The sequence below is a fragment of the Copidosoma floridanum genome, unplaced genomic scaffold (assembly GCF_036245765.1).
Source record: "Copidosoma floridanum isolate Cflo_tuat_1 unplaced genomic scaffold, Cflo_Japanese_pri ptg000035l, whole genome shotgun sequence".
Lineage (NCBI taxonomy): Eukaryota > Metazoa > Arthropoda > Insecta > Hymenoptera > Encyrtidae > Copidosoma > Copidosoma floridanum.
The window spans coordinates 4,748,360-4,772,856 of record NW_028321912.1 but is presented as its reverse complement, the minus strand read 5'-3'; the positions used below and the strand labels follow the sequence as shown (position 1 = coordinate 4,772,856).

At 32.8% G+C, this 24,497-nt stretch overlaps 2 protein-coding genes across 2 annotated transcripts in view; both read right to left on the bottom strand.

Annotated features, from left to right (window-relative positions):
- Positions 1 to 11,010, bottom strand: part of lili (LMBR1-like protein lilipod) — a 28,136-nt gene extending 17,126 nt beyond the window's left edge. Inside the window, exon 1 of the mRNA XM_014359698.2 lies at positions 10,201 to 11,010. Within this exon, the coding sequence (XP_014215184.2) occupies positions 10,201 to 10,263 (63 nt within the window). The 5' untranslated portion in view covers positions 10,264 to 11,010. The remainder of the gene's footprint in view (positions 1 to 10,200) is intronic.
- A 1,530-nt stretch (positions 11,011 to 12,540) lies between these two features.
- Positions 12,541 to 14,531, bottom strand: Yod1 (Yod1 deubiquitinase). Its single transcript, XM_089597661.1, has 5 exons — positions 14,517 to 14,531; positions 14,108 to 14,246; positions 13,589 to 14,025; positions 13,153 to 13,469; positions 12,541 to 13,077 (listed from the first exon to the last, which is right to left on the bottom strand). The coding sequence occupies exons 3-5, from the start codon at positions 13,992 to 13,994 to the stop codon at positions 12,859 to 12,861; spliced, it is 942 nt and encodes a 313-aa protein (XP_089453787.1). The 5' UTR covers positions 13,995 to 14,025; positions 14,108 to 14,246; positions 14,517 to 14,531; the 3' UTR covers positions 12,541 to 12,858.
- Positions 14,532 to 24,497: the final 9,966 nt, after the last annotated feature.

Below are 24,497 nucleotides of genomic sequence, written 5' to 3'. Positions count from 1 at the left end.
TCTGAGTATATGTATTGCGTATTGTGGATTCTTTGAGTTTCTGTTGCTTTTAAAAAAGCGAAGGTAAAAGAACGCGTATAGTCGAAAAAATTAAAATCACAAACCAAGAGATGAAAAAACAATGTCCTCTTACGCTTCAGTGCAGCAGCACGCAAAGAGAGACTTTGTAAAAATCATCTCTAAAAAAATTACCAAAATTAAAATCCAATATTTTTTTACCAATCAAACTATTTTATGTATCAACCATTAATATTTACCGTCCATGTTATCTACTGATGAATATTTTTCCTTGCCAATGTGATGAACTTAATTTTAATTTTTTATTTTCGAATACATTTTGCTATACTATACGATTTTAATGTAACGTTTAACTGAACTTTTACTTATTTATCGGATCACTGTGATACCGTTGGAGCTCGTGTAAAACTATTTAAAATACAAAGTCGGTTAACTACCCTTGATGGCATTTTTTAAAATACTAGATAAAAATAATCCTTGTCTTCTGTTGATTCAAAATGCAAAAAATTGTTCGTTTCTATTCGTGCACTGAAAGAAAAAAATAAAAATTATAGAGAAATTCTAGCAAAAATTATCATTTCGCTCAGTAAATCGAATGCAAGCTGGCAAAAAAGGAAAAAATTATTATTTTCAACAGTTAAGATTATTGTTTTAACAATAAAAATTGTAGCTTAAATGGTAAAAATTATGGTTGGAAGAGTAAAAATTACTATGATGGAACAGTAAACCTTGAAAAAATCGGTTAGTAAATTTTGCTTTCCCACATAGAAATATTTAATTTTTAATGTACTAACCACAATTCTTATTTTTTAAACCATAACTGTCACTGTAAAAACAATAATTTTTATTATTAAAAATAATAATCTTTTTTTCCTTTTTTTGCCAACTTGCATCCGATTTACTCTGCAGAATGGTAATTTTTGCTAGAATTTCTCAATAATTTTTATTATTTTTTTCTCTCAGTGTGGAATGCACGAAAAATTCCAGTACCACACAAATTGTTTCTGTACAAAGTTAAGAGATGTTCTTTCCACTCTACTTGAAAGCGAGAGAGTATAGAGTTTTTCTTTCTTGCATTCGAACGACAAGAACGAAGAGATAAAGATGCTGAGGTTCAGTTGCAAAATCGCACGCGAACGCGCTTCAGCGAAGCGCCACGGCCTTGTTTCCGTGATTAGACTGGCGCAATTAAACGTTTTATCTGGGTTTTTTTTTTTTTGCTGCCATTGCAACGACTTTACAGACTTGTTTTTATAGAGGACGATCTGTTATACTAAAAGATTGCCATTTTCGTGTTGGGTTGTTGTCAAATGAATACCTTAAGTGGACTAGTGGGTTACGTTTCTACATAATTTGGATTACAAAGTTTAGGAAAAAAATTTGTGACGAAAGATCGAAATTTATGCTCACAATGATCATTTCATCAAAGTTGTCATTGCACTCACTATTAGACATTACAAATTCTCATAACATCTGGCACTCGTACACATCTCAGTTCTAATTTTAATTTTTTTAATATACTATGTGCAAATATGAATTTTGATGACTATCTGAATTTTTTAGTATTATAATTTTCAGTTTTTAGCGCTCAACAGTTAAGAACGAACCGAAATTTGATTTCATAACTGCCGATTGTGGTGGTTTGAAAAAATTTCACAACAACGTTGCAGAATCTATATACAGTTCCATTATTTAATTTTATTTAAAAAATAATAGTTAATCTTCATTTTTCGTATATTTATTGATACAATCTATTATTTTAAGAATTTTGATGTAACTTGATGAAAAATAAAAAATTTTATTTATCAAACATTCAATTTATAGCAGTTGGCAGCAAATAACGTTTCCTACACTATGCAACACAGGAACCCCCTTCGCCCTTTATTCCCACACATACGACGGTGGAACAACTTTAATTTACTGGCCAGTGAACTTTCCAATAAAGAATCAGCGGATGAATCTTTTCATAATGATGTTTGCAGGAAGCTTCATTGCGTGACGCAACAGCCCTTCAAGAAATGATTGGAAATGATTGGTCGATGGGGTCAAGAAAAAGCTGGTTTAAAGTCCAAGAGAAAATAAATAGTTCAGAGTTTCAGACAACGACAAAAGACCAGGCAAACAAAAAGCAGCTTATTTAATAATAGCTTCCTCAGCTTAAAAATAGTCGTGTTACCTAACGAAATTGAAAACTTTGTGAAATATTTTTCATACCGAGAGCAAGATAACATTTTAATGATTCTTGAGGCCTGCGGATTTATTTATCCACCTTCAATAAAACAACAACATTCATAGTAAAAATTTTTTTTTTAAATCGTGTTGTATGATAGCTGCTTATTTTGTTTGAAAGCTCGAAGTAGCTTTAATAATCTAAGTCTTTATCGAGGCACTTTATATCTGCTGCATAAGTATGCCATATGTATGATGTACATATGCAAAGAGACACTCATCGATACGCTCATGTACCTACATTCTGCAGCAGCATTATACAACGGAAGCGGCACGAAGGTGCGTCATCCTCTAATTGACTGTCTTGCCGTGTTCATATGCGTGTGCTCCTTACTCGCAGAAGTGAAAACTGACGGAGCGCATCATTATATGGCCTCTGATTACATTTTCTCGAAGGAGATTTTGCGTTGAATAAATATTACTTGTGTGAAGGCGAAGTAAATGTATTTCGCGCTGTTTGTAAGAAAGAAAAAAAAATTTGTATCTTTCTCTTTGTGGACTCAATACACTATATACCTCACAATAGAACAAACATGATTATCTCTCGTGGCATAAATTATTGTTCTCCTTTTTTTTTTTTAAAGATATATCTCGTTTCGATCTATCATCGATGTCGAAGACATTTGTAACAAAGTGAGTGACGCGCGAGCAACAGAACACTTGAATGAAACATAAAAAAAAGTATCCTATGGAAATTACAGAAAATGGCCAAGGTACAAATATTCAAATTCGAAGGCGTGGCTGGCGCAGCAGCCGCCACAGTGGCGCTTAGGCGTTGGTCGGTCGTTATTAATGCGATGGTAAATGACACTAAGTACGTGAAAGTTATGCTGATAAAAAAAAAAGGGTCTTTGACATTTCCCATTTTTCAACTTTTTTTAAACTGGTATACTTTTTGTTCTTCAAAACATGTTAATTCTAATACGTAATGTTGTATAATAATCAAGGGGATTCTTTTCAAAGTCGAAACGAACATATTTTGATTAAAACATGGCGAGATTTGATGTTTGCACATAATGATGTAGAGAATTATCCTTTAAATATGTCGTTCGGAGTTTGATCGATACCCACGAAAACTGCATTTTCAATGCGTCTACTTACTCTGAAATTTTTTTTTTTTTAATATTGTATGATCTCAAATCATAAAATTTTTAACGGACAGATTAAAAAGCAGTTTTTAAAATATTTTTTGTTTTTTACAGACGTCTACGAATATTTGAGAAAAATTTCAAGACATCGTGTGACACTGTCACAAATCCAATGTGTAAAAGTCTATATCTATTTTTATATAATTGAACACAATAGTTCCTAATCAAACCTTAGGAGATAGTTTTGCCTCAAAACACGTACTCGTTTCCACTTTTACACAAAATCTTGTCGTTCATCTAATAAGAGTCTTTCATTTTAAAAATATTCGTACAGACTTGTTATGTCTTTTAAGGATGTTCATGCTTGACTTCAAGGCCAACAAGGCTCATGATAAAAAGTTTAGAAAACAATAATACACGCACAGAAATAAAATATTGATTTTTAAAATGCTTTAAATAATGGAAAAAACATTTGTATAAATATATAGGTATTTAATCATAGTTTATTCGGTGCGTAACGTTGTACGCAGACTTGTGTTATCTGCTACTATATGTATACTGATCTCACCTAAGCAACCGAGTAAGCAACTGCATAAACACAGCTGTAGTGACGGTATGAAGAGGCGTACTTTTTTTGTTACATACAGTAATAATTAAAATATATAAACTACAGATGAGAGTAAACAATATCATGTTGATATCCATCACAATAGTAGTAATAAAAATATTTGTAAGGAAAAAGGTATTAACAAGCTAACGTAAAAAAAGTATAAAAAAACAGTATGTTACATTAAAGAGGGTTATCTGTTATATTTCAGTTTTTGCACCATGTAAGCAAACCTTCATGGAAATTCATAACCTTAAAAGTATGAGAGAAAAAGGGTAAAAAAACTTGAGGATATTTTCAATCGTACTACATATTATAGTAATACGCATTTTACAAGTTTTTCTCAATCAGTTTGTATTTTTTTGATAAATCTAGCTAAGCTTGTAGCAAAAAATGTCACGTATTTTATTAATTTCTCTTTATCAGTTGTGTAATCTTCTACATTTGTTTTTATACGTTTTTTGTAGACTCAAATGCATTAACATTATTGATTTTATAATGTAATAATACTTATCATTCACTATACAAGAACCTGCAATAATAATTCTATTACATTTTAATTTATAGCCTTATATTAACTTGGAATGAAATATTTCAATGTTTCCAAATAATTAATACCATATGGCGCAGTGTTATAGCCAATCAAATACTTGAAAAAGAAGGCTTCACTTAAATCAATGGATTTTTTTATAAAGGATTTTGATCAAGTATTTTTTTTAAATAGTCAACTATTAAGTGTACTTATAAACTTGAGGAGTCCAGCTTAACTCCTCTTTGTAAGGAGGTTTGAGAGTATCATTCAGAGAAGTGATGAGGAACGGGGAGTCCCCCTTGCCCGCGCAGATGTGCCCCCTTCACCGCCGCGCATCTCCTCTTTCACTCTACAAACTTCAAACAGTACGACTGTAATTGATTATATTTTTAAAAAATACCTGGTGAGTCGTGTTGTTTTTTTGTTGTTGAGCATCTTCTTTTTGTACTTAAGTATCTATAAAAACGTTTTTTTTTAATCCAACACATTTATAATGTGCCCTAATTTTTAATTAAAAGACAACCCAACCTTGTTCTCTCACATAAAAAGACCGTGTTAAAATATCAATATTTTATAACTATTTTCTCGAAAATTTCTCCTGGTGAAGAATCTGAAAAAATTCATGTGCAGTCCTGATATGCTCAAATATAGCATACATTTTTTGGCACGATTCTACATTTTGAACTTTTCTTCCAAACCTCCTTAAGATAAATAATCCGAATGCAATCGTAGTGCAAATTTATTTCACATAAAGAACATCGAGGAGGAGAGGAGAGATAAGAGATTGCCCGTAAGAGCAGGACTCTGGTGTGTATCTCTAAAGATAGAACTGAAAAAACGAAGTAGCAACAACCCAACGAAAACAATAAAAGTATAGAAGAGATTACTGTGCACGTGTGCGCGTATACACGTACACACGCGATTATACACTAGAGAGCTGTTAGTGCAGATTTCTCAATGTGCATATTCTAGTCTTCTCTTTGGATGTTTTCATCTCTTTGCGAAAGAGGGAGAGGGGTCATCGCCTCTTGCTTCTCTCTGTAACATATGTATTTTCGTGCCAGCAGCCTGAAAAGTAAACATTCAAATTTTTTCGGATGATGTCTGGACCTCCAAGGGCTTTTTCTCTGAGAAATTGCAACACCTGGCAAGCTCTACACCGACATTTTATCGGTTTTTAAAAGGTACAGCGAGTAAAATCATCAATAAAAGAAATCCTTCCATTAAATCTGATAACTACCGGGATGTGCTTGAGGCGATTGCTGCTGTATACCCTGTATTTGTACCCAGTAGGATGGATGACCGAGTCGTCTGAGGTGAAATATGCACTGGGGGCCCGCATAATTTAAATGTAAATAAAAATTTATTCGCATAAAAATAATTTCAAACTCGACTGAATCGTCGCATGAGAGCACGCGCTTACACATAAACACACACACACACACACACACACACACACCCATACACGCATTCTAGCATATATATATATATATATATATATCCACTATCATTTTTTTTATTTTTCCTTAGAGTATCAATATTTTTGAAATTTTGCTTTAACCATATACAACGAATCACGAGATCATACAATAAAAATTAAGATTTACATTTGGCACATTGAAGTTTTAAATTAGGATTCATTACATTTTCACTGTTAGTGTTTTTGAATTTCAGTGGTAAAGTATTCTCTTTTACCCAAGTTTTCCGATATTTTCATGCAACTACCTATGCATTTGTAATTTTGTGTAAAATTAATAAGTGATTATTTAACTTATACTAATACCTGATACTTATATAATATAGCTGTTTAAATGAAGCATCCACACTAACACCCAACAGACACACGTTGGCACCCCCCCCCCTCCCTACAAAGCAAAGTAAAATTTCGTCATTTTCTCCCTTATGTTAGCTTAGCTTAGTTTTTGTCCAGACTTCCCACCACCTTCACAACCCCCCAATAGAATTAAAAATTGAACATTGAATACTGATAAACTAATTTCCCCTCTTAATGGCACATGTTTTCAGTTTTGAATAAAGAGATGTGTGAGGAGAAAAATGAAGCTAAAACTAGCAGAAAAATTCCAGCAGCCGTATCTTATAACAAATTCTATTGAGGATACCCTTAAAACTAGACCAGGTACTTTCCACATTCAATAAAATAAAGGAGTACCTGACTTATTTTTTAAGTTTTCTTAAGTAGAATTCGTCATTTGGCGGTATTGCCGCTGTAATTTGTCTACTAGCTATACCGGCTGTAATGACAAGCCATCGAAGTCATGAATTCCCAAAATGTAACACAATTTATGTGCTGTTAGCGCAATCAAGTTTCATTTAAAAAAAAAAGTAATCAAATTTGTTGTCATTACATATTCACTGTACGCCTAAGTTTTTTTTTTTTTTTTTTTTATATATATTTTATTATAATCAAGGCGGTCACTTGATGACCTGATTTTACCTATAGGTTCTTTATATGTATACAGAATAGTGCTTTGCGAATTCGAACAAAAATGTAATTATAATTTTCTACACCGTTGTCAATCCCATTTTCAGAGAAGACGATAAACAAAAAAGATCCAAGCGAGGTGCGCTAAATGTATTTTTAATCGCATCACCGTGAGCTGCAGCATTAAGATCAATATAGCCAAGTCAATGACCAATGCCACGCCAACTTGATAATGTGCAACTAATTATCCCATCATAGCTAACAGCAATAATCATCTGATTAAACTTTAACGAGAATCCACTTTAGCCATTAGAAACAAGCAGAGACTCTGACTGATTATTACGCAAGCTAACTCTATAGATTTCCTCATTGTAAGCTAATGAGGGTAACTATAAACAACCACTCCCATTTTTACTCGTGAAATTGAGCGCTTTTCCAGACTGTGAATCAATTTTTACTACTTCCAAACGATACGAAGTACAAAATCGTTACACACGTCGAAAAAATTTTTATTTTAAAATTGAAAAAAAATCTCGTACCGACGATTCGTTATCTTTTGTGTATAGTTGACCTATTGCCCGGGCTCAGAACGTGACGATTGTATCCCTCCTTGGTCGACAAATTCGAACAGCTGAATTGAAAAAATCGGTACCACGGGTTGATTAAATTAATAATAATTAATAAAATCTCTAATTTTGTTATCAATACTGTCTTTAACACAAATCAGATAAATGTAATGTTAAATAATGAAAAAAAAAAAAAAAAACGCAGATTGATAAATAATCTCAATTATACGTCTAATGTTTTTGATTTTTAGACGCATTGCTGTGAACGAAAAAAAAAATTTTATTTGATATTGTGAAGTAAGATGCTCAATATACCAATTTTCTTCTGATATAAATACTGCATGGTGATGGTAACATGCGAGTTAACATGTACAGGAATGTGGAAGGTGCACATGTATCGTGCACTGTATATTTTCTACATTGCATAATGAATACGCTTACAGTTACCTACATGACGTGGCTATAGGGAACTTTTAATATACTTATTGCAATTGCGATAGTCAAGGGTGATAACGAGATAACTGATATCACTTGGATGATAACGTTCTGTCCATGGCCTTGGTCCTAAAATTACGGACGATATATTGTATACAGTGGTATACGCAACGTATTTAGAAATTATAATTTTGTTCAAACTAAATAAATATTGAGTGGTGGAGTTAAAATGTTTGTATCATACCAAGATGGATATGATACATTTTTTTTAATTTATGCGATGTCAAGGATGTATTTCTATTTTTTTTTTGTTGAAAAAATTTGTATTTCTCATTTTTGTTAGGCCAAAAGAAACACGGTCATATTTTTTCAGTACATATAGATGAACGAAGTCAATTAGTAGACAAATTAGGCTCTTATTTGAAAATAAAAATGCAGATTACGAGCAATTGTAATCCTTAGCACTATTTTTCCAGATTACTATACTTGTGCTACATCAATAGTGATGGATATATTCGAGCTTTTGGTGAGAAATCCTAACTATATCGAAGCAAATTGAAATTAAAAACTTGAGTTTGAATTAAATTACTCTAATTGATTTAATTTTAATCAAATGCAATCTAATTAGAAGTTAAACCTATAAATCGATAGTTAGATTTTAATCGTATTACTGTTAATCAAAAAATATTTCAATGAAAATAAAATATTTTCAGAACTAATAAAAAAAGAAAATAATCAAAATATCAAAAGCAACAAAGAATCAGTTTCTTATTGCTTAAACTCAGGACCAACGTATGGTCATATGACGTAAACTCGCTCAACTTGATACTTTAATACAGATGAGCGTGCATCCAACGGTCAATATACTTACTGTATCCAGAAAATACTTAAAATTACAGGAAGTAAATGAATATCAAATGCGCAAGTAAGGCGAGCCTCTTATATCACGTGACGCTAACATTTTTATTTCATTTTAATGCTATAAGTTATTGTGATACTTTGTTTTGAGGACATGTATTTGTCTTTGATTTATGATCCTACGAGTAAATGAAAATAATAAAAAAAACACAGAAAACTGAACGTGTAAATAAAATTTTTTAAAGGATGTGGTATTAATTTTCGATAACAATTGTTTTATCATACTGTCGAAATGAATGAATTTTTCATTTTGCTGATACATAAAAGCAAATCGTAAATAAATGATTTATATAGAACGCACGGAGATTCGAGATAATCGCAACGGTTACGCCTACAGAAAACATAAAATATACACTCATTACGAAAAAAGTGTCAAAGAAATACGGTACAGCGTTCGAAGAAAATTTTTCCAGCTGAACGCGCGAATAAAAAGATCACGTTCCAACGTGACAAATGTGTTCCTCTTGCGGAGCTCTGCTATCGTATATTATTTTTTTATCTGAGAAATTACTCGTATCCATCGAATTTCCATACGCTACATAGCATATTTAAAACCGTTCGCTGTTTTGCTGACAATTAATGGATCACAACTGTATATATATGATATGCATCGATAGCTTAAGAAATGTATCAAGTAATACATTAAGAATATTATAATATATTCAACACATGTAAAATTCAATTGTTAATAGAAGAAATTGTGTTATAGAAAAAATAATTAAAGCTACACGTATTAACTCGTATGTTTATGAAAAAAAAAATTTTTTTTCGAATGACGCAACCTTGCATGTACAAATAAAGATTTCAGTACATTTTTCTAAAAATGATGGAAGATAACAACTTCGAAATGATATAGGGTACATGTTTTTCTACTCTCTGTAGATTTTCAGTCTTCGGAGATCGGCTTTAACCAACGCGCGTCAATTGACATTTACATCGCGCATTCCAAGATACACGACGCAGTATACTTTTACAATGAAAATTCGCAAATATGATCAAACTTTTTAGTACTCAATCAAAGTTGCTCATTTCTCTGTACGCGAATTCAGAAAAAGCGACACGTCAACGCTCGATAAAAAAGATACACATGTTTATTTTACGCGAAAACGCACTATTCCTTGTCACTGTCAACCATTTATTCTAATTGATACGAAAACTGACGTCCTTCGTGCAAACCTCCTCCCCTTAAAAATCCTTTAAACGTAAACACACGATTATAATGAACCAGATATCATAACCTAAAAAAAACAAAAGAGACAACAAATCCTTTGCCTTTTTTATTAAAAAAAACAGCACAACATATCTTATAAAGTAATACTTGTGGTAAAAAAGAAGAAAATGTAAATAAAAGCAAAAGCACTTACGATGTACTCGCGTACGGTGTTGTGGAACATTTGCTCCCTGATGTCCGTCTCTGCATCTTCCATATTTTTCAATGCACTGCACGAAGGGCTCGACCTTTTCCTTTCCTCTTATCTATCTCTCGCAAACACATGCAAAAATGATGTCTCGATATTCTAAGCTTCTTTTTGTACAAAACACCAAATTAAAATTTCGCAAGGGGAAACGAACCCCCTGCTTTTTATGGCTATGTATCACCTGGGAAGCTGTGGCTCGCGCTTCATGTTCCTATTGTTATCATTCTGACGTTTACAAAGACTGCATCCACAGTAATTAACTACTCGTACGCTCCTTTTTGTTAGTTTATCTATTTGCTCGTGTGACACGATGCGGGTAGTGCACCCACATGATATCAGCACAGTTTACACTTGTTTCGCATGCAGAAATAACAGCATCAGGAGGACTAAATTTGGGTTTTGAGAACATTTAATTCTTGTTGGTCTTCCAATACCAAGGCAAGTGGAGATTCACCAGCCTTTTACGTCGTTGCTGTAAGTATGTTATGTATGTACGATCATACAGAATTCACTTCATTTATTCAAGTACTTGATTGGTGACTGATTTTCGTCATTTGTTTTGTCAATCTTTTTTTTTTTTTTTTTTTTTTTCTTTTTGATGATTGAGAGATGGGATCACAGGTTGAAGGAATTGTTTTTCTTTTTCCGGAATGTAAACACCACCACACTTTGCACTTTTGTTTAATTCATTGTTATTTGCAACTTTTCTGCATTTGGAACACACCAGCTTCACGGACGTGCTATACGTACCGCACACCGAACACGACTGCGGAATTGTGGACAGTTGCGGAGCTCGGTGCTCTCACGGGTAAATGCATGGACGACCTGAAATCGCGTTCTCGTTTTCTCGCCATCTCTTTTTGTTTCCTTTACTTACTTCTCCTCTTCGTCGTGCCATCCTCTTTTTAAATGCCACACGTGCAATAGGTATATATATACAAACTGCAATGCTTTTTTGTCCTCTTTGTTCGTTGCAGCATTAGAGCATCTGTTAATAACGAAGGAATTTAATTTATTGGCGATCGGCTTTTTATTTTTTTATAAAAAATTGTGTTACACAAGAAAATTCATTTGTTTCTAGCAGAATTTGTAGTAAATTACACAACTTTACTAATAATGCAAGATGCGAAAAGTATTTGGTGTTTGTAAACAACGCTGATTTTTTTTTTTTTTTAATTGAGATTTTTAGTTGATATTACTACTACTGTTGACTAACTTTTCAAAATCTTTTCAATCTTTGATTAGTGTTGTAAAAATGACAATTATTTTTCTATATTAAAAAATCACAGCTTTGACTCCTACTTTTTCACGTTGAACTCTGGTTGACTGGATAATTTTTATTTTCAAATGTTGACTAAAATAAAAATAAAAAACTAATTAATTACAAAAAAATCTTAAATTTAGACTTGACATGGTAATTTAAAAGATGTTTTGAACGTAGTCAAAAAAATTCTCAAATGTAAGCCAACGTTTCCAAACTTGCAACTATTGTGTATTATCGGCAAATTAGATAGTTTAAGACGATACAATTGATTGTTATTTAATTGAATGTGATTAATGGGTAAACAGGAAATTACAATATTGTAAGTATAGTTTTCATGAAAGTAAATTAAAATGCAATTCAATTCTTAAAATAGTGTGAATTTATTAGATTATTTAAAATATCACTATAAATACCATATTCATGCTTATAGGGGCACACGTAATGTGTTTGATTAATTGATTTTTTACATATCATATTTTTATTAATTACTTGTTAAAAACTCTTCAAGTATACCTCCTATCATTTATTTTAAAAATAACATTCTAAGAAGGTTTAGTTTGGAATCTTATTTTACAGTAAAATGCTTTATGTTATTGATAAAGAATCACATTTTTTTGCATAATGGCAGTCGATTGAATTCGTGCTTGAGACATGCATTTGACTGTGGCTTGCCTTTATTAGCATCTACTTCAGAAACTATAAAGCTTAAACACCATCATCACTCAATTTTCCGTGATGACGTGGTTTAACTTGTTTCCAACTTGACTCAAATGAATGATCAGCCAAATAAGTGTCATAATTAGTAAGTAAAACATCCCACCAATAAAAAAGAAAAAAAAATTAAACTCTCTTAAACAATATGTTAATGCATATTAAATATTCTTTCATAAACACAAGAATCAGTATAACACCATGTAAATTCATAATATAATCTCATTTTATTTTGCTACACCATAATTTCATATGTTTGTCCGTATATATATAATCATTAAAAAATGCTTTTTAAAAAAACTGCAACAAATATTTACTTGAAATTTTATTTGACTAATCACCATTTATCTGCATTCAGTAACTTAAAGCCTGACTACTACAGATAAAGTTAAAAAATACACAAATTGGTATGTGTATCAAACATAAATCGTAATATCAATTTGTATAATTTAATAAATTTTGTTCGATTTTATCACAACTTCATCCAGAAACAATACCTAATTAGAAAAAGCCATAATGTTTACTTTTCAAGCAATTATTGAGGCTCACCTCTCATTTCTGCTAAAGCATTTAAACACAAATCATAATAAAACATGAAAGTCCAGAGACGAGCCTATAAGCACATCAATTCAACCAATCACTTCACCAAATTTCTGGTGTCCAGTCTCCTTTGCGTGCTTCTGAGCTGCTTCGGAGCCACTGAGCTTGACATCGCAATCAATACACTTGAGCGTGAACCTATTTACGTCCGTAAATTGATGACTAGATTTCGCCTCCTGGGCAAGACTCAAGGCTTGGACATACACTGTCTCGTTGTCCGCGAGAAAAATTGACTGTATTTTACCACCCTAAAGAAATTTTTTGAACACTTAGATCATCCTATTTTAATTAGAATTAAAGTAAACAGTTTGGTGGGCACTTACATTAATGGGCTCAAGGTACAAAGGGTCGTAGTGAATGCCATCAAAAATGAGAAAGACTCGCTGGCCGTAGTTTTTATCCTCACCATAACGTTGAATATTACCCGAGGTGCTGTTGCAGACTGCAATTTCTAATCCATAATGTTTTGACAGTATGGACAACTCGATAGCTCCACCCCAGCTACTTGGCTGTCTCAGCCAATCGCAATATTCTTTGTTTGGCTTGCCTAAAAAGCTTTCGTTGTATAACTCAGGATCGCTTTGCAACTCGTTGACGACGATTTCTCGCATATCTGGTGCACAGGATGGATCCACCTTGCCTAAATTTTAATAAATGTGTCTTGGATCATCCATTAGTTCACATAAACAGTATTTATAAGTAAGAAAATAATAGTATTGTTAGTTTAAGTAATAAGAACTTGAAATACCAAGCAATTACCACTAAAGACAAATCCAATACTCGTGAACAGACACGAATTATCAGATGGCACGACCATTTTCATGAGAATACCAGGGCAGTCTTCATCAAAGTTAGCTGAATCAGTAATATGAGCTCTGGCAGTGTTATCTTCAACTTCGACTTCAGTTGTGGTATTTGTAACCTGTTTCTCTTCAACAATTAGAGTCTCTCCGGACAAGATGTTGCTATCCTGTAGCGTTGCACTGCTATTGCTCATATCAATAGCTTGGGGAGGGTAACCTCGCAGAACATGTATAAAATTACTCTGCACTCCGGTGAGCTCTGACAATTTGTGCTTCAGCTTGCTCAGAGTGTCCTGCGGAGTGAGGCTTTCGACGATTTTCTGTCCAGACCTAGTTTTCACTCTCAAGACAAAACCACCCATCTTCAAGTGAGCACAATTTACAGTCAAAAGTCTACACAGTGGTAATAAAATATACTTGCAAATGTAATAAAAAAATGATTTCTTTTCAAAATAGAACTCAAAACGTTGTTTACCTTTTTTTGAAAGACAAAGACTAATCAAAAAACACACTGATACTGGCACAGAAAGTATTACAGAGTTCAATAAACGATAGGCTTTTGTTCTTTTCTTCTTTTGTGTGGTGAAACTGTGTGTCACTTATGGGCTCATTACCTAAATACGTAAGTATAGTTCACGATAAAGGAATAAAAAATTTGTTTGAAAAATAATACAATAAACGGAAAATTATTGATGTAGTCCCAGACTCCGGAGGATGCAATTAATGGGGGTAAAAATAACAAAAAATTTTGAGCTGAGCGATCAACGATGTAAATAGTAAATAGCCAAAGAATGTATAATATTTCCAGAGAATATAGAATATATATCTTCTATATTCTCTGATATTTCTATATATTCTCTGCATAAGCTGTTGGTATACTTAACCTCACCAGCTTGAACACAATGAACACGGATGGACCCATGATGTAAGTACATAAGGTCATAAGGTCAATAAGGTGTGGCGTTGCGCATCCATTTTGATTGACCAATCAGGAACGCTTCCATCGCGCCGCCATGTCTGTCTGCGAATTTCAAAAGCTTTTAAAATATAAAGCATATTTACATCAAGAAACTCGTGAAATAATATATATTTTTTACTTCAATATTTTCATTCCAGTTGTTTCAGTGACCAAACGTACTTAAGTCGTGAACATTCACACAAAAAAACTGACTAAATTGGTAATCATTCATCAATTGATGTACAATGTATATTCATACGTTTGTCTATATATATATATATTTCTCACTTCGAGGTTAATGCGGGGGATAGATTTTAGTTTCAACTTTGGCCACTTTGTTTCATTGTACAGGCTCTTCAGCGCTGTAGTAGTCACGTCTCCCTCAAGTATGGCGTCGTGATGGAAGGCGCAGAACGGCACGAAAATGAGACCTCGAAACGGAACGCCACACGGTGTGGCCCACACCTTATATTCTTAGGGTGCCTGTACATGGAAAACCTGCAGTCTGGAAATTTTTTACCAAAACCAGTTTCTAAAATCAAAATACGACTTCAGAGTCTAGTTTCATTGAAAACAAGGTGACTGTTGTATGGAATGCAAGAAAAAAAAAAATATTGATCTCTATCAATTTGAATTGAATCACCCGCTGAAGCTTTGACTGGCATTCTCCAGCATAGAATATCGAAGTGTTAAGCGACTAGTAGCGCCGCCCTGAGGGTTCGATTTGGAACTATATGTTTCCCCAAAGTATGCGTTCAAATCGTCGCGGTAGTACAGGGGCCGTACCATATAACTATTTTTCTGTACATCGGCCTATGTTATAACATAGGCCCGTGAAGCTAAAAAAAGTTATATGGTGCGGCTCCTGATGAGTTTCCAAACAAGTCAGTGGACTTCAAACACAAACATACTAATTTTACTTCTTTGGACGATTGTGCCTCGATAGCACAGTAAAAAATGTGGTTGGCGTTGGCCACATTTTCACCTTCCACGTATTTGCGTGAACCTTCACCCACATAATCCATTAAATCAGTTAAGGAAATAAAAAAAAACTCATTTTCTACGTCGTTGCTACCGCGACGATTTGAACGCATACTTTGGGGAAACATATAGTTCCAAATCGAACCCTCAGGGCGGCGCTACTAGTCACTTAACAATTCGAATAGTGTTACAAGGAGCGAGAGAGAAAGGTGCAAGAAGGCCCCCTCTTGCTATCTCTCTCTAACTAAACGGTTTAGTCCGGGAGCCAGGGTACTTTTCGTAGCCGATGGAGGTCTATGGTTGCACCAAAGTTTTTTTTATGTATTTTGATGCGCTGAATCCGATTTTCGAAGGTGCTTGGCTGTAAAGTTGGCCGATTAATTGTTATAAACATTTTTTATAAACAAATAAGAAATTTTCATTTTTTTGACATAAAAAAATTTTTTTTAGATTCTTTGGCCAATTTTAAGACAAAAAGTATTCTTGTCATTTTTTCGTAAAACCCATCGTTTACGAGTAAAAAATTCACGAAGTTTCGAAAAACAGGGTTTTTCACGAAATTCGACCATACGTTGCACATTCATTAATGCATATTTTTTAATCCAACACGGCTTAAAACTTTCGTATAATATAGTACTACAATAATATGGAATGAGCAATGTATGATTTGAATTGGATTTTTATCTAGCAATGCCTCATCGTTAGGTCTATTGCGCGCTTCCGCGGTAAGTATGTAATGGAGACCACGCATGAGAGTTCATTATGTTTATTTATAAAGAGCTGCATTTAAACTTTCTTCCGATATTCTACTGTAAAAAGGAAAAAGGGTAAGTAGTAAAACAAGTTTATGCAATGCAAATAATAAACTGAGACTAAGAATTCAGTTAATTTAAGTGGGAAAAATGATATTTATGTGTGTAGTTTAACTTTGTACGAAAAATTAATTATTGTTTTGACCAGTCTAGTGCATACGAGGGTACACCTGTGTTGGTGTAGTATAGCGATGTAATATATAGGTATATGGTATGTGTATGTCGTGAACAAGTACGTCTGCTACTGACCTCCCGGACACTATTTATTTATTTCCATCACAAATATCTCGCTAAAATGGTCCTTTATCCACAATTTTTAATACAACATATTACAGAGGAAGACTTCATCTACAAAACGTATATATTCAGTCTGCTGGGACTTTTAATTTAGGTTTATTATAAACGAAAACAAATTGTTTTTCACGCTGCTCCATAGGAACACGTGCTAGTAGTTACAACTTTGAGCTCGGATTTCTCAAAATTTTGACCCATTCGAAATATAATTTAGACCACTATTAAATTCAGTAGACTTTTATTTACAAGAAATAATATATCTCTGTTTGGGGACTTTCGCGAAGGAGCCCCCTTAAGAGCACTGACTATTTTTATTCTGACGATCAACGTCAGAAAGCTAGATTATGTCCCCAAGCTGTTCCTGTACTTCCAACGAGTGTCAACGTACAAATAAACTGCAATGAAGACCACGCTAACTTAACCACTGTTGCTAATAATGTTTCATTCCAAAAGACTGGAGATATGCAAACAAGCAATGTCGACAGTGATGTTTCTGCATATCAGGATGAAATGATTTCAGAGAAAAATGAAGAGAATAGTGTTATGAATCCAGACCCTGTAAATCAATATGATGCCAATGGACTGAACCAAAAATTGCAACTCTTTGACTCACATAAAAACGATGAAGCAGAGACATTAGATATACGTGATGGTGGTATCAGCGAAACTGGAGCTTCAAAGTTGGTAGCTCCTCGTACAAGTCAAAAAAGGTACTCATGAAACAGAAAATTTGTTATAAGAATATAAAATATCTTCTGTATAATTTCAGGAAAGCATCCTTCGATGGTGGAAATTTGAAGAAAATGATAAAATTAGTGGATGGACATAATGTTACAGTTTTAAGAAGAAAAGATTTTACATCTGATAATGCCTATAGGGCAGTTTCCACATTTGTACGAAATGTCAGAAAACGTTTGAAAGTGAACCGCGTTACAAATACACGTTCCCAAAAAAAATGTCTCAGTATGAAAATGCTTATATCGGAGTTGAAACAGAGTGAAGAGTTGTCGACAGTGAAATTTTTGCAGGTTACTTGATTTTTTTTTATAACTAGGTGTATCAATAGGTTACTAATTTCTTTAATTATGATGTTCAAGATTTTGAACAAAAACAAAGTTTATTTTTACAAATCGGCATTAAGAAGGAGTGCCACTGAGATTAAATATTCAACTGATTTATTTCAATTGTACAATATTAAAAGTAAATTTAATAAATTGTCTCCAAAAATTTTATAGTACTAATGAGACTTTTTCAGTATAAATAGTATATGTATGTGTAATACAGCATACCATAACAAATAAACTTGAAAATTGTAATATGTTAGATGGGACCACAAGTGAGCACAAATCTAAATTGACAGTATTAAAAAATCGTGGAGGCCTACAATTTGCTTCTGACGAAGTCAATTACATTTGCAAATGTACAGAAAAATCGATACGCGAATGCAAAAATTTATTTATAAAAGGTATATGTAACATATTAATAAGCGAAACCATTAGAAAATTGCCAAAAACTATATTTTACGATAGTGTCCACGGCGGTGGGCCAAAAGTTTCGATTGAACACTGTTATCAATTATTAGTACAAATTATCACAAGATATTTAGATATACGTTTGAAACATGAAGCTGCTATGGAAAATGATTAAATCAAAAGGATTCGTATGAAAAATAATAAGATTACAATATTCCAAGGCCAATAAAATAGCTATCACATGTTAATAATGTCATTATGAACAATAATCACTATGTCTGCTATATAAGCATGGATTTTAAAATTTCATGAATAAAAGGAGTTCCAATTGACAAAAAGGTTTATGATTTTTTAACTTCTTTTTTTATCTAATTTTGTTCAAACTCACATGTTCACCTACATGAAAAAGCCCAGGCTCGAGAGTCGAGAGTCGAGAGTAGAGACGAGAGGACTGAGAGGAGCCTTACTGCGCACGCTCCCCAATTAGATAAGGATAATGGGCCTTCTTAGTTCTTGCAGCTTTCTCTCTCGCACGTGGAAACATCTCACATTACAGAGTTACATGGGGATAGCTCCCTCTATTCTTATACCTCTTTGGGACCAGCCCATAAGCCCGTGTGAGTGCGAGTGAGAAGCAAGAACATATTACTCTCTTTCTCGCACTCACACGGGCTTCTGGGCTGGTCCTGGAAGTTTAAGACTCCATGTATGTGGCGTCTCACATCTCTCGCGCTTCAGGCTCTACTCGCCAGGTGGCCAAGCCCCTAATAATCAACTCCCGTCAAGCGGCGAAATTCCCGCACGATTACTATATAAGTGCGATCGAGTTAATCTGAGCCCACACCTTTTCTGTGTCTAAGGCAGGGAGCACGTCATCAGCCTTACTGATGAGTCCTGGCGTGCTCTCGGGACGAAACACCTTTTTTCTCTCTCAAGTAGTTGACAACAATTCTTACATGTATACGCAGCCTTAGGATGCGATTACTGCGATTCATGGTGGCGGATGGACCGATGGATGTCCCGCAAGTTCGAGAAAACGATGCGCAGTTATTTTGATTTAAAATACGAAAAGCCCGCCTTGTATGTTGGTATTAATATTTTTTTTAAATTATTTTAAACAGCTGAACGTATTTTTTTTCAGCTCCTTTACAACCTTTTTAATTTTTTCCTTCGAGACTTCAATATTTTTTTTATGGTATTAGAAATAATTAAAAAAAAATAATAATACCAACATGCAAGGCGGGCTTTTCGTATTTTCAATCAAAATAACCGCGCATCGTTTTCCCGAACTTGCGGGACGTCCATCCACCTCCATACAATCGCACCCTTATCCTCTGACTCCCCCGATCCGACTGATCTCGATAAATAAGTAATATTTCGGTAATCCCGTATATCCCAATCAGATTCGCTGACTTATTGTGGAACAAACAAAGGAGGATGCTTTTTCATGGAATGATCGAATGCAAGAGAGCAGCGCGAATATGTCAATGCAAGGTGCGCCCCCCATTTGTATTTTCTTTTATTCTTTTACTCAATTACTTTTACTTATGCAAAAACAAAAGTGCATGATTTTTTTCCTCCTACTTGGGATTCCTACGATTACGTAAAAAGCATAACGGTTTAACCACTATAAATACATATATACACCAACTTCTCTACTTATCATATACTAGTCGATTTTTACCATAATATAAAAATACTAATATAGTACAAAGTAGGAGCTAAAGGGAGTTAAAGTTAAATATATATTCATACAACAGCACTACTCTTAAAACTGTGATGGTATTAACAATCATGATTAAATATATTTTATTTCATTTTTTTTTTGTTTACGTAATTTTCAGTATGGTGTCAAGAAAATACAATTTTGCTACAATTATATCGACTTTTCTCAATGACTTATGTTTTAGTAACTTTATAGACGCCTCTTCTTTCGTTGAATTTGATTTAGAGGGTTTATCTTGTAAATTATTTGGCTACCACCCAACCATCAATTATTGTACAAATTGTAATAGGTCAATGCCCGCTGAAGTTAGAAAATAAGTATATTATTGATGCCGATAAAGAAAAAAACTTATTACAAATATTTTTTTTTTCTTTAATGATAACGACGCGGCGTATTTTTCAATGCATGTAATTCCGATCGTATGTTATTTATCACAATAATATATATATATATATAAAAGACACACATTGATACTAATTTCCCGTCAATAGTCTATATAATTCTAGACATCTCAAGAAATTTAACACAATGTTAACTACGTGGTGTAAAGGATCATTATTAATAATAATGTATCAAAAAATAGCACAACTCGTTGTTCATTATACTAGTAAATAATATAAACTGAAGTAGTATTACTGGGCACTTTAACGCACTTTAATATCAATAAAAAGTTTTTGTAATCAAAAAAATTATTTTAATTATTCTTTTCTAATTCTGATTGTATGATACTTGAAACAAAACAAAAGTTAGTTATTTTGTTACAGTATTGTGATTTAGAAAAATAGAAAGTAATTGTAAATAATTATTTATTTAATGACATTTTAATTTATAGAAAATTTTTCAAACGTTACATTAATGTTCAAAATTTTTTTATCAAATGTTGATTTTTACTAAGGTTAATTGAAAAGAATTACTTGATTTCTTCATTAAAAAAAAAAAAAAAAAAAAAAAAAATTAATTGTGATGGTAACAACAAAAAAGTGTAAATGCAACATTAATAATTAACATCACCTCTCAAAGTAATTCTTTCTTAAGAAAACAATTCGCTTCCGATGTTGTTTTACATGTATAAATATTTAAACATAGAAAATCTTGTAGTCATTGTTTTAATAATTATATTGTTTAAATTATCTGTCCCATGTACTTTTTTCTATTTTAGTTCCATTCAGACCCCCCCCCCTAAAAATCATGAGACATAACTTTTTAACGAAACATTTTGTTACAAATTTATTATAGATACTTAAAGTAGATGTACTAACAAGCAATTATTATAAAGAACAGGTTTGTAAATTAAACTTAAAAAATTAATGATTTTAAATTCAATCTGTGTCAGTTACTGTTGAATCACCCATCTATCTTCCTGGTTCATACCTCGCTACAGTCCATGCGATGTTCTCTATAGTTTGGTATTTCGTCTGTCTTTCTCGCTCTCCTATGACAACATAATCTTTTGTAGTTTTTACCTCGGTTATTAATTAATTTCTTCTCTCTCCAGTACCTCGATATGTTCAATGAAATTAAATACTATCATTAGATACTTCTTTGTCATTGATAAAATTTTCACCTAAAGTCCATTGTTAATAAACGAGGTAAATGCGATAGAAGCACTTAAAAAGACGACAGCCCATAAGCCTACATGTAAAAATTAGCTAAATATGAATATTAATTACTCGGCTCCTAAGAACCCTCGTGCCTTCAAACTTTGACAGTGTCATTTTTGTAACTTTATTCATTTTTAAACAAATTTTCATCAAATTCTCATTGTTAATTCATTTACCGATAGAACTCCCTTAAATTTGAGAGGCATCATACATAACCCCTACTACCCCCCAAAATACCCCCACTATCCCTCACAAATTAAGGAAAAAGTCGTCTTATTTATCCATTAATTAAATCCAATTAGTATTGGGTCAAGCCCCCTGCTGCCCATCACATGATTTGATTAGTTTTGTTAGAAAATTAAGTTAAACGAATAATCATAAGAAAAACTGTTTCATTGAATTATCATAAATATTAAAGTTTACGTAACATTAATAATTTTAATGCTCATCTAACAAAATTAAATTATTATATGATTGCTAAAAACACGTGTTGTGAAAATATCTTTAAATATAATTATCACATTATTTTTACTTATAAAATATATAGAAACACGTATAAGTTGATGAGTTAAATAAGAGATAGGCGAGCTCCTTAAAAATCGGATATGGGTGATTTTGCCGTAACTTGCTCAGATCGACTTGAAAATTTTTTTAAAAAGAAGTTGGTTAAAAAAATTTTTTTTCATGGTATTTCTACTGTACACAATATCAGTAATAAATATTTAAAGGGACACAACTATAAAATTTGCTGGTCAAAAGTTAAACGAAATTTTATAAAAGTCAGCTTTCATCGATTTTCGAAAAACTGTATCACTTTCTAGCACGTGTGGCTAAGCTCCTTCAACAGTTCAAGTGTTCTTACTGGGCTGAAATAAAAGCTGGGATCAATACCCATTGATTAAAAAAAAATGTTGTTTGATTTTGTGACTCCATTCGAAAGTTACAGCTGTTTCAATTAGAACGTAAATATCGCTAATAATGTGATTTTGACTAAAATTCAGTATTTTTCATAAAATCACTATAACTTTTCAATCGGGGCATAAAATTCAAAGATTTGTGTTTTCATTATTACGAATATGTTTTTGCTTCCATTTAAGCCCAGATAAAGCCACCTAATGGAGTGCACCACTTGGCTACCAACGTTGGTAGTAGCACCACCGTTTTTGCATTTATGTAGCAAAAAGAGGCCAATTAGACGAAGCCCTGAGACGTATGTCTCATCTTTTAGCCCAATAGTGATGAAAAAAAAGTTTGTTTGAGATTGATTGCTCTAAAAGGAACAATGACGGCACTTTGAGGTGACGTAGGGTCGGAATGGAAAAGTTCCGAATGGAATTTTCAATGTTTGTAGTGCTCGTACGACTCATAGACGTATTATAATGACTTGTCCACCCAGACTTTATTTACTAGCCTCAAATGCAATAAGAAACTGTAGTTTGCGTGCCTGCACACGTACACCGAGTGGTTGTTCCATGGGGGGTCGGAACGGAATGAAATGTTTGTACGCGCGAAGACGCAAAAAGAAGAGCTTGGCTATTCAGGAGGTAAAAACTTCAGGTACTACTGTCGTAAGGATTTATTTATTTTAGACCTATACTTTGAAAAGTGATCATTGGTTAGCATTTCCAATCAAAAAAATTACTAGTTTAAACTGATTTTTGTTAAAACCGCGATTATGGTGCAAATATGCGGACAAAATATATGCATTGAAAACTCACTCGTCTTTGTCGATTTTTGGTGTGACTAAGGTACAAATCTAATCACCAATAGCTAGAGTATATAATGCTTACACGCCCAAGTAGTAGATAAGCCTTTTTTTTTACCGGTAAAGGTTTTGATAAGTGAAATTGAGTTGTGGACATGGGTCGGAATGGAAAATTCGACTCTTAATGATCGATTATCTCATTCAAGAAATTAATATATCGGTATTAGACAATATGTCAAGTGAAGTTGACAACATTTAACACAATTTGACGTTTTTAAAGTTTTGGATTTCATTACGGCACGTGAGTACGAGTACCGGACACGATCTAAGCAAGTTACAGTAGAATCACCCATATATGTCTAAGTTTTTATTATACTAGTTTTTGTCTTTTTAAGATTTAGTAAGACTCTGCAGAATGACACTAAAATAAGCCATCTCTGTAGGCCGATATTTCTACGGTTTCTATTATTCTATAACTTAGTATAATTTAAATTTGTATGTATATATTAGTACCATTTCATTGATTTGTTCGTATAAAACTTCAATTATAATTTTCTTTCAACTTAAAAAAAGGTTTGTCTATGGCATCAGCTGGTATCCTTCAATCTAACTCCTTATCGAAACAAGTCATCAAATATTTAAATTACCATTAGAGTTAACATATGACAATATTAAAAGTTCATCCTTGAAATTACAATTTAGAAAAATTGTAAAAAGTTGATTTAACTATTTGAGATGAAGCTTTAATGGTCCTAAATAAAGCCTTAGAAATACTCATCATTGTGTAAATAAAGCAACAAAGAAAAACGTTGATTATGTTGATGTTAACGTTTACATTCATTTTCCACTACAAATCTTAAATAGTGTTTGAAGAGTCTTCTACCTCAAGAATAACATTTAAGAATTAGAGTAGTAGTGATGTTAGTATGTAAAGTAAATGGGTTATTTAATGTAACAAAATTAAAAACAACAGAACTATTGAATCATATTAATGAGGCAAAAACAATAACTCATGAAAAGTTAGAATAAAGTACACATTTCTCGTACAACTCCCTTAACATGAGTTTGGTCATCTTTATTTTTTTCCTATTTCATACAATAAAGAAAACCTTAATTTCTAAGTTAACAATTTTATGATTCCTTTAGATGTAAGAATCCAAACAACGTTTTTATTCGGTTAGAGAGTAAGAAAATTATTTTCGAATAAAGAATGTGGTAAAAAAATCAAAATTTTATTTGATTAATTTTTTCTCCGCTAAAAAGTTTTTGTATATAATTTATCAAGTTGTGATAAACAATAAATATTGCTTCGTATT

Bases quoted from the DNA above. Each gene is read 5' to 3' on its own strand.
- Yod1 (XM_089597661.1), bottom strand. From the start codon at position 13,994: ATGGGTGGTTTTGTCTTGAGAGTGAAAACTAGGTCTGGACAGAAAATC. The intron at 13,470-13,588 runs GTAATTGCTTGG...ATTAAAATTTAG, and splicing joins TATTGGATTTGTCTTTAGTG to GCAAGGTGGATCCATCCTGT. The intron at 13,078-13,152 runs GTAAGTGCCCAC...AAATTTCTTTAG, and splicing joins TGTACCTTGAGCCCATTAAT to GGTGGTAAAATACAGTCAAT.